The 11,325-nt window shown below is 44.8% G+C and overlaps 1 protein-coding gene across 1 annotated transcript; it reads left to right on the top strand.

Annotated features, from left to right (window-relative positions):
• The first annotated feature begins 388 nt into the window (after nucleotides 1-388).
• LOC140719651 (mucosal pentraxin-like) lies at nucleotides 389-7,963 on the top strand. Its single transcript, XM_073034414.1, has 3 exons — nucleotides 389-479; nucleotides 557-632; nucleotides 6,524-7,963. Exons 2-3 carry the CDS (start codon nucleotides 569-571, stop codon nucleotides 7,138-7,140), a joined length of 681 nt encoding a protein of 226 aa, XP_072890515.1. The 5' UTR covers nucleotides 389-479; nucleotides 557-568; the 3' UTR covers nucleotides 7,141-7,963.
• Nucleotides 7,964-11,325: the final 3,362 nt, after the last annotated feature.

Consider the following 11,325-nt stretch of genomic DNA (forward strand, 5'->3'; position numbering starts at 1 on the left):
TTTCACTCTCACTGGAGATATGTGGGAGGTGATCTGATCAAAGGACATGCAACAGGTGAGGAAATGAGAATGGTGTCCCAGCCCATCACTACTGATTCACGGGCAGTGAATCAACCAGGTTAAGGACTGAAGATGAAAGGGAAAGGCTAAGATCAGGAGTGAGTGAGCAGAATCTGTGATGTGCTGCCAGATGGAGTCAGGGGATAGGGTTGGTGGAGTGGGGGGAAATCCTGTCTTTGGGGGAGTATGGAATTCAGCACCTCCCTCATTCTCAGGTGCTGACTGATAACGTCGTGCTGATGTAAACACTGAGGCCAGAGCCAGTTCTCTGAGTATTGAACGGCAGCAGAGTTTGCTCCGCCCCTCAGTTCCTCCCTACAGTTGACTGACCGAGCTCAGCAGAATATAAATTCCAGCCGTTCGTGCCCAGGGTACTGGATGCACCTGAGGTGAGGCTGGCCCGTTGGAGACGGATCACTGTGAGTACCAGAGGGACTATCTGGGTGTTGCTGACACACACGAATGGGAGTTAATTGGGGATGCTTTGTTTTAACAGGCTGGAGACAGGATGAATTACTTCATCCCCATTGTGTTCATGGTCTGCATTTACCTGCCGGGATCTGACAGTGCAGGTATGTACTTGTTCTGATATAAAATATTCCTGTGTGCAAACACCATTCAAGGTGCATCTTAGCACAGTGGTACTGAGGATCACGAGACATTGGAGCAGAATTAAACCATTCAGCACACCCATTCTGCTCTGTTACTCCATCATGGCTGATTTATTACCCCTCTCAACCCCATTCTCCAGGCTTCTCCCCATGTGGGGCAGCAGATCCCAGATTCCATTCCCAGTCTGACCTCATCTTGGGGTCCTGAGATTCCAGGTTCTCCCCCAGCCGGTTAGATACTACAGGAATGGGACACACACATTTCAAACCCTTGGTGGGTGTGAACCAGTGTTCTGGATAAACTCATCAGCAGGAAATGTTATTTGGTAATTTGAGAGAAGATGTATTGTATCCTGATCAAATGCTGAAACAGGCACTTAATTGTCTTCAAACCTTCTGGTCAGAACCTGTTTCTTCAGATTGATAAATGGATGGTACATAGAACAGTACAGTGCAGTAATCGGCCCTTCATCAGATCCACGGCTGATCTAAACTGATCACATCTGCCTGTGGAGGATGTGTATGTCTCTACTCCCTGCCTGTTGATGTGTCGGTCTGAATGCCTCTTAGCTTTGCTATTGTGTGTGTTTCCACTAAATCCCCCCACAGTGCATTCCTGGTATCAAACAGTCTGTGTAAGAAGAGAGTCTATCTCACAAGTCTTTAAAATGGTGGAGTGTTACTCTCCCACCCCAGACATTCTCTCTACCCCTCTCCCACCCCAGACATTCTCTCTTCCCCTCTCCCACCCCGGACATTCTCTCTTCCCCTCTCCCACCCCAGACATTCTCTCTACCCCTCTCCCATTCCAGACGTTCTCTCTACCCCCTCCCACCCCAGACATTCTCTCTTCCCCTCTCCCACCCCAGACATGCTCTCTACCCCTCTCCCACCCCAGACATTCTCTCTTCCCCTCTCCCACCCCAGACATTCTCTCTTCCCCTCTCCCACCCCAGACATTCTCCCTACCCCTCTCCCACCACAGACATTCTCTCTTCCCCTCTCCCACCCCAGACATTCTTTCTACCCCTCTCCCACCACAGACATTCTCTCTTCCCCTGTCCCGTCAGGCAGAAGATATAAAAGCCCAAGAGCACGTACCACCAGGCTCAAGGACAGCTTCTATCCCGCTGTGATAAGACTATCAAACAGTTCCCTACCATAATACAACAGACTCCTGACTTTACAATGTCCATCATCGTGGCCCTTGAGTGTCTAATTGTTACCTGTACTGCACTCTCTCTGTAACTGTTATACTTTATTCTGCATTGTGTTATTGTTTGACCTTGTTCTACCTCAATATACTGAACTGATGAATTGCTATGTAGGGACAGTATAAAACACAGTGAAGCTCAGTACATGTGACAGTAGAAGCTAATTTATCAATTTACAAATGACTCTGCCACCCGGAAGGAGAAGGGAAGTGAATACTTGTGAGCACCCTCAGCTCCCAGACCCCACAGTCCCCTTTGGGCTTCCTCCACCATCACTGGGTCAGAGTCATTGCCAGCGGAAGGCGTTCCTATATAACATATAACAATTACAGCATGGAAACAGGCCATCTCGGCCCTTCTAGTCCGTGCCAAACGCTTACTCTCACCTAGTCCCACCGACCTGCACTCAGCCCATAACCCTCCATTCCTTTCCTGTCCATATACCTATCCAATTTTTTTTTAAATGACAATACCGAACCTGCCTCTACCACTTCTACTGGAAGCTCGTTCCACACAGCTACCACTCTCTGAGTAAAGAAGTTCCCCCTCACGTTACCCCTAAACTTTTGCCCCTTAACTCTCAACTCATGTCCTCTTGTTTGAATCTCCCCTACTCTCAATGGAAAAAGCCTATCAACGTCAACTTTATCTATCCCCCTTATAATTTTAAATACCTCTATCAAGTCCCTCCTCAACCTTCTACGCTCAAAAGAATAAAGACCTAACTTGTTCAACCTTTCTCTGTAACTTAGATGCTGAAACCCAGGTTACATTCTAGTAAATCTCTTTTGTACTCTCTCTATTTTGTTGACATCTTTCCTATAATTCAGTGACCAGAACTGTACATAATACTCCAAATTTGGCCTCACCAATGCCTTGTACAATTTTAACATTACATCCCAACTCCTATACTCAATACTCTGATTTATAAAGACCAGCATACCAAAAGCTTTCTTCACCACCCTATCCACATGTGATTCCACCTTCAGGGAACTATGCACCATTATTCCTAGATCACTCTGTTCTACTGCATTCCTCATACCATGTATGTCCTATTTTGATTATTCCTACCAAAATGTAGCACCTCACACTTATCAGCATTAAATTCCATCTGCCATCGTTCTGCCCACTCTTCTAACCGGCCTAAATCTTTCTGCAAGCTTTGAAAACCTACTTCATTATCCACAACGCCACCTACCTTAGTATCATCTGCATACTTACTAATCCAATTTACCTCCCCATCATCCAGCTCATTAATGTATATGACAAACAACACTAGACCCAGTACAGATCCCTGAGGCACACCATTAGTCACCAGTGTCCAACCTGACAAACAGTTATCCACCACTACTCTCTAGCATCTCCTATCCAGCCACTGTTGAATCCATTTTATTACTTCAATATTAATACCTAACGATTGAACTTTCCGTGTGGAACCTTGTTAAAGGTTCCTGCCGGCTAGTCTCACCTGGTTTACCGGCCTGTTGAAATGGTGTACCGGAGAGTTGCTGCTGTGGCATGCAAAGAGCTACTTGGTGCCACAGCTGTGAACCGAGTGTCTGGTGGGGCAATGGAGAGTGAGCCCCTTCACCAGAAGTGTTACCCCTCCCTGCACACCTCATACACCCCTCTGAGGTCCTTACATCCATGCCATTAGAGACCACCCCTGTTGTGTTCCCTTCATTATCGCTTTCAGTTCTAGACTCAGCTCCCTATTGCACCATCAGATGGAATCTGCTCCCACTGCTACTTGTGATGATGCCTTTCCCACCCAGACTTCCCCATCCCAGGCTATTAAAGGATAATTGGGGAGAACATTCCCAAAACGTCAAAATTTCCGTGGTATACATGACATTATCTTCACCTGGTATTCAGTCTCTGTGTAACTTTAGGACATTTGGGTATGACTGCCAGGAGTTACTATGTGGACAAAAGACCACTGGGTTATTTAATTCAACAGACAGCTATGACAGTCCTTTCAATCATTGTTGACTCGATGGTTTGGGGTGTATCTAAATGAATGAACTCTCTGAGCCTCCCGGTGACACACACAAATTACTGGAGGAACTCAGCAGGCCAGGCAGCGTCCATGGAAAAGGTACAGTTGACATTTTGGGCTGAGACCCTTGGCATCCTTAAAAGTCTTCTCCTCACACAGCCCCACGTTACTTCCTCCGGACGGGGTTTCACTCCTTTGATTAAAACCTGTAAGAGAGCCACTGGGTCTAATAACCCTGGTATGAAATTACAGTAGGAATTAAATAGCCACATTATCTTCCTCACTCCCCTAACACTGACAGGATGGGGCATACAATTGATAGTTGAACATCTGTTATTGGTAATTCATTCACTCTCTGTGAGATTCCGTGCCCTGGGTACTGTGTATTTGTTTCCCGATGTGAGCCTGTGAGAGTTGATCTGAAACCCCTGCTCCGCAGTATTTCTCCAACACCCAGCTGTCATCCCTGAGTGACCTCCTTCATCCTCTGAAGCGACTGGTAGATCGTCTAAGCTTTTACTGTGTCGGGTGCCAGACTGACTTCCCCGAAGTGTGTGCCATGGCTTTATGGAATCTGATCCATGTATACTGTTGTGACTGTGACCTGAGTCACTGGAAAAACACTGAAAGGGTCAGTATTCATCACAACAACCAGGCACTCTCCTGGAGTCTGACTCAATGTATAGATACATCAGCTTTATATACCCTTAAGTCAAAGGTAACAGCACGTGATTCAATACGATTTCAGGAGTTACAATGACATTGTTTACTTCAATATTTTGGGTTGATAATGACTCATTTCAATTGTGTATTACAGTGGGATACTCCCCTAAATGCTCAAATATCTTTGCTGGGACAAATTAGTTCACACAGATGGTGTAAAAACTTCTGGAGACAGAAATCCCAGACACCCAAAATGAATGTTGTCAAGGGCTTCTCTGAGTACACAGCTATGCCAACTATTGAATGATGAGCTATACCTGTGGCCGTGTTTGTTGTGCTAAGTGACACCATCAGTCTGGTCTACCATCTTGAACTCAATCACAATGGTACAAAATAATGTAATAATAAACCATAATGTTGCCAGGTTTGACACAGGCAGATGAACATAACCCAATTGTTTTACATTTGCCTGATGGAGATGACAATGTCTCAGTCACTTCACTTTGGAAACTATACTTAGCATCCAGCCCCTGCTGTGGCCAGAAACCTATACTTTGTAGACAATGTTGTTTGAAAAGTTGTCCTTTTAACTCCAGACTGATTACTGCTTGCAATTGACATTAAGAACTCTAGACGGTTTCTATCTGGAACTAATATCTGCAATATTCACATAAATTCATAATTCCAGAATAATCCCTGACATATAAAGCAAATTGGGACTTGGGTGCTAATGGAACAATCCCCTAAAAGAAACACCAGTGACATTTAGGACTGTGAGCATTTTATGTTCCAGGGACAACTGTTCAGGACTGTGATGGAGAACTTGCCTTGTGTGCTAATGACTGGGACACCTAGCTAGGGACTGCTGGAACAGACATTGGGGTAAAGGAGATGGTGTTATAGCTGTGTCCTCTCAGGCCATGGCTGGAGGCAGAGATCTAAAAAGGGAAGAAGGTCTAATAGGAGGAGAATATTTAGTGTGAATTATAATCAAGATTAGCATACCAATGTGGGCTGAATGGCCTATCCAGATCTGTACTGTTCTCTGTTCTATGAAAGTGAAGACAGCTCAGACCCAAGGCTCTGCTTCTCTCCGAGGTGAAGGGTTTATGGATTGTAGTAATCAGTGTAAATGGCTGGCAGGGGTTGGCAAGATTCTGGGCTGGCTATTGTCTGACCATAGGCTGCTTGTTGGTCAGTACTGAGGGATTGATGGTGTTGAACTCAGTCACAATGGTGCAAAATCGCTTAAAGAGTGTTGGCCGGCTTGATGAAGACCATTTCACATCCCTCCATTGTCTTCTGTTTGGTTGATGCAGACAAGAACATCTCATGGTCACTCCACTTTGCAAACTATATCCCTTGTGCAACCAGCCCCCTGGTGTGGGACGCAGTGTGTGCCCTATAGACAGTACTCTTTATAAAAGCTGTTCTTTTGACTTCAGATCAATTAGTGCTTGCAATTTATATGAAGAATTGAAGACTGGCTCTTGTTTAAACTCGACTGCTTGCACCTGTAGTATATTCACATAACTCCATACCTCTGTGAGTCCCTAAAGGGGAGTCCAGCGCTTTGTCTATCATGCACAAAAATCCAGAGAAACTGAACAGGTCAGGCAGCATCAATGGAGGAAAATGAACCTTTCTGGCTGAGACCCTTCTTCAGGTCAAAATGGTGCCTGACCTGCAGAATTCCTCCAACATTTTCTGTGTGTTGCTCAAGATTTCCAGCATCTGTAGAATTACTTGTGTCTACTCTGGCCACAAACTCCAGTCGAGTACACGCCACAAACTCCAGTCGAGTACACATCACAAACTCCTGCCAGGTACACGTCACAAACTCCTGCTCTGAGTAAAGGGATTTGTCGTCCTGAATACTGGTCACCAGTTACTGCAGTGCCCCACCTCACAAACACAGATCATTGGTGATATTTCAAACTGTGACTTAACCACATCTAACTCTTTATGTTTTACAGGTCTGGGAGGGAAATCGCTGATATTTGAAAAGGAAACAAGCAACAGCTATGTCAGAGTTTTCCCATCGTCTTTCACCGATTTGACCGCCTTTACTGTCTGCCTCAGGGCAGCCTCTGAATTGACCCGCAGTTACAGTTTATTCTCCTATGCAACGTCAGGCCATGACAATGAACTGTTGATTTGGTACACAGCTAATGGACACATCACCCTGTATATATACAATGAGATTGCAGTGTTTTCCCTTCCAAAGATGGATGCCTTGCTGAGACACATCTGTGTAACCTGGGAGTCTAGAGAGGGTTTGGTTACCATCTGGGTAAATGGGAAACGCTCTCTACAGAAGATTGGTGGGAAGGGTAGGGTTGTGAAAGGTTCTGGTCAGTTTATTCTTGGTCAGGAGCAGGACAGGCCTGGTGGAGGTTTTGACATACAACAGTCATTTGTTGGGGAGATAACTGATGTTAACATGTGGAATTGTGTGCTCGAACCCAGTAAGATTGAGACAGCAAATGAGGGATGTTTCTTTACCGGAGGCAACATCATCAACTGGGGAACAACTTCCTACGTATCAAGAGGGACGGTGACAATCAAGGACAATAATGACTGCATATTTTAGTGCCTTGGCTACAAAAGGATACAAAAGTTCACAGGGAGCACTTTCTCCCCAAGGCAATCTTACTGAATATGACCTTTCATTCCGATCTTTTCTCTCTAAATCAGATGATCAGTAGATATAGTGAAGTTGATTCTCGAATAAAGGGCTGTTCATGTCTGGGTAAGGGACCACTCAGTGAGTCCTTCCAGTTGCTCATCGACCCTCACTGACTGGAGAATGGCTTCAGACTCAGTGTAGAAGAGTCTCGCTCATTCTCTGTCACACGTTGGGAGTTGGATGGGGTGCAGAGAGCAATGAAGGATGTTTACAGGGATCAGATGTAAACTCCAGAGTACTATCCCACTCACTGAGCCTCATTTAACACGAGGAAATTACAACAACTGCTCAGGACAGACGAGCCCTCCCTCTTTAACCAGACTCCTCTCCTCATCCTTTCTGCTGGCCCCTTCCTCAGATCCCACTGGGAATAGTTCATCCCGGTTAAAAGGTGCACCAGCACAGAGCAGTGGCAGGGACATTTTCTGCCCTCACCCTGACACCCACAGGCAGACAATGAAGTGTCTGGGGCAGGGGTGGTGATGGTGATGGGCAGACATGGACTCTGGGGAAATCCCTGTGGTGGAAGGTGATCCTGCCCTGGACTTTGTTTGTGCTGATGGGAATTATTAGTCTCTCTCTCTCTCTCTCTCTCTCTCTCTCTCTCTCTCTCTCTCTCTGTGTCACATTGTTTGTTACACCAGGCTTTGGAAAGCTCACAGAATGTACTGTGCCACATGTGACTGGGATTAAACTGTAACACTGCTGTTTTTCAGCTGAGTAAATTAGCATCAAAACAAAAATGATCTTGTGTGTGGTTATTACTCTGTGTGTGTGTCTGTGTGTGGTCTTCAGTGAAAATTCAGCTCACTCTCAGTTCCCATCATTAAATCAACACACAAGACCATAAGATATAGGAACAGAATTAGGCTATTCACCCCATTAAACCTGCTCCACCATTCCATTATGGGTGATTTATTATCCCTCTCAACCCCACTCTCCTGTCGTCTCCCCATAAGCTTTGATGCCCTTAGTAATCAAGAACCTATCAATCCAAGCTTTAATAATATCCAATGACTTAGCCTCCACAGCCGTGTGTAGCAACAAATTCCACAGTTTCACCACACTGGTTAAAGAAATTCCTCTTCATCTCTGTTCTAAAGGGATGTCCTTCTATTCTGAGGCTATGCCCTCTGGTCCTAGACTCCTCATCTCCAGGAAACATCCTCTCCACATCCACTCTATCGTGGCCTTTCAATATATAATACATTTCAGTCAGATTCCCCCTCAGTCTAAACTCCAGTCAGTACAGGCCCAGAGCCATCAAACACTCATCGTACATTAACCCTTTCATTACTGGGTTCATTCTTATGAACCTCCTCTGGACCCTCTCCAATGCCAGCACATCCTTTCTTAGATAAGGTGCCAAAACTGTTCACCATATTCCAAGAATGGTCTGACCAATGCCTTATAAAGCCTCAGCATTACATCCTGTGATGGTATTGGGTTCACTGTCCACAAACCCTAAACTCAAAATAAGATTTCACATCCTATCCAATATAGGTACCTACTGGTATACTCACTATCGGAGGTTATATTGTACCAACCTATTCTCCAAGGACTAGCAACTTCCCTGTCTAGTCTCTGCGGTGAGATCCAGCTGTCAATACCCACTGCTGAGTGATGGATCCCCCTCCCATCTCTCAGCTGCAGCTCCCCTCTGTGGGTTGCCAACCGTTCTGTAACACTACTGTTTGCAAAGCTGTGCTTTTAGCTTCAGACTGATTACTGCTTCCAGTTTAAATTGGGAACTGAAGACCAGTTCTTGTTTACAACAAAAAGCTGACCAAAGAATATTTCTTTGAAGTTCAACTTTGTCACCAACAATTCTGACCCACTGGAGAGGTCGTGCCACTGTGTTGGACATCTAGGGTCAGCAATAGGCCTCCTGGCCCCTGGAAAATGAATATCCATCGTGATTATCCATTTTATATTCTCGTCCTCTCGAAACGAACACTAACTTGTACTTGCCTTCCTTATTACCAGCTCAACATGCAAGTAAACTTTTAAGGAATCCTACACAAGGACTCCCAAGTGCCTTTGCACCTCTCATGTCTGGATTTTCTCCCCATTTAGAAAATAGTCTACACCTTTATTCCTTCTACCAAAATGCCTGACCATACACTCCCTTACACTGTATTCCATCTGCCACTTCTTTGCCCATTATCCTAATCTGTCCATTACCTCTGCAGACACTCTGCTTCCTCAACACTACCTGCCCCTCCACCTATATTTGTGTCATCTACAAAGCCATCAATTCCATCATCCAAATCATTGACATATAATGTGAAAATGTTCTGGTAAGATGGTGGCATGTTTGTTTGCAACAACTTCTACAGGGTCAACAAAAGCTGCTACTGTCCTGTGTAAACATACAGTGCCTATAGAAAGTATTCACCCTCCCTCTGAAAGTTTTCATGTTTTATTATTTTACAATATTGAACCTCAGTGGACTTAATTTTACACTGATCAACTAAAAAAAACATGTCAAAGTGAAAACAAAATGATATAAATAAAACACAAAATAGTTGATTGCACCCCTTTCAAGTCAGTATTTAGTAGATGCACCTCTGGCAGCAATTACAGCCTTGAGTCTGTGTAAAAAGGTCTCCATCAGCTTTGCACATCTGGACACTGCAATTTCTCCCCATTCTCCTTTACAGAACTGCTCAAGCTCTGTCAGATTACATGGGGATCATGAGTGAACAGCCCTTTTCAAGTCCAGCCACAAATTTTCAATTGCATTGAGATCCAGACCCTGACTTGGCCACCACTCCAGGACATTGACTTTGTTGTTTTTAAGCCATTCCTGTGTAGCTTCAGCTTTATGCTTGGGGTCATTTTCTTGCTAAAAACCAATCTTCTCCCAAGTCATAGTTCTCTTGCAGACTGCATCCGGTTTTCCTCCAGGATTTCCCTGTATTTGCTACATTTATTTTACCCCCTATCAGGGCCTGCTGCAGCGAAGCATCCCCACAGCCACCACAATACTTCACGGTAAGGATGGTGTGTTTTTGATGATGTGCAGTGTTTGGCTTACACCAAACCTAGTGATGGCCAAAAAGCTCAATTTTGGTTTTATCAGACAGTAGAACCTTCTTCCAGCTGACTTCAGAATCTCCCACAAGCCTTCATTCCATTTCTTGATGATGGATTTAACTATATTCCAAGGGATATTCAATGACTTGGAAATTTTCTTGCATCCATCTCCTGACTTGTGCTTTTCAACAACCTTTTCACAGAATTGCTTGGAGTGTTCTTTTGTCTTCATGGTGTCATTTTTGCCAGGACACGGACTCTCCAGCAGTTGGACCTTCCAGATACAGGTGTATTTTTACTACAATCAATTGAAACACCTTGACTGCACACACTCATCTCCATTTAACTAGTTATGTGACTTCTAAAACCAATAGGCTGCACCGGTGATGATTTGGTGTGTCATTAAATGGGGGGAGGGGTGAATACTTGTGCAATCAAATATTTTGTGTCTTATATTAATTTAAATTACTTTGTAGAAATCTGTTTCACTTTGACACAAAAAAGTCTTTTTTCTGTTGATCAGTCGAAAAAGCCAAATTAAATCCACTGTAATCCAGTGTTGTAAAACAATAAAACATGAAAACTCCTGTGAGGGGTGAATAATTTTTATACACACTACTTCTAAAGATCACAAGATCCTGCTGCACATTAACAACTTGTCTACACCATGCATGTCCACACCATCAGCGAGTTGCTCATTGGTGGAGAAGGTGAAAGAGCTGCACATCATGCTGCTGCCTGAGTTGTTGGAGGCTTACCGTCTAGTTGTGAACGTGATTCATGGTCACTTTTCCTGTGATTGCAAGATCCTTTTTGACATTGTTAATCTGGTAGGCTGCAAGTTTGATTCGCTGATCTATTGGCTGAGGGCAGGAGTGGATGGCAGGGGGGCTGCACGGCCACGGTCGTAGGGAGGACGAGCCGTTGCCTGTCTGCTGCCGCCTGGAAAGCGGTGAGAACAGTCGAAGCTCGTGTGCTCCACCAGGGGGCGGTGTGGTTCGGCATCCAGGATGGAGTCGGTGCTGCCCTCCCAGTGCTTCACTTGGTGGA

This window comes from Hemitrygon akajei, chromosome 32, assembly GCF_048418815.1.
Source record: "Hemitrygon akajei chromosome 32, sHemAka1.3, whole genome shotgun sequence".
Classification (NCBI taxonomy): Eukaryota; Metazoa; Chordata; class Chondrichthyes; order Myliobatiformes; family Dasyatidae; genus Hemitrygon; species Hemitrygon akajei.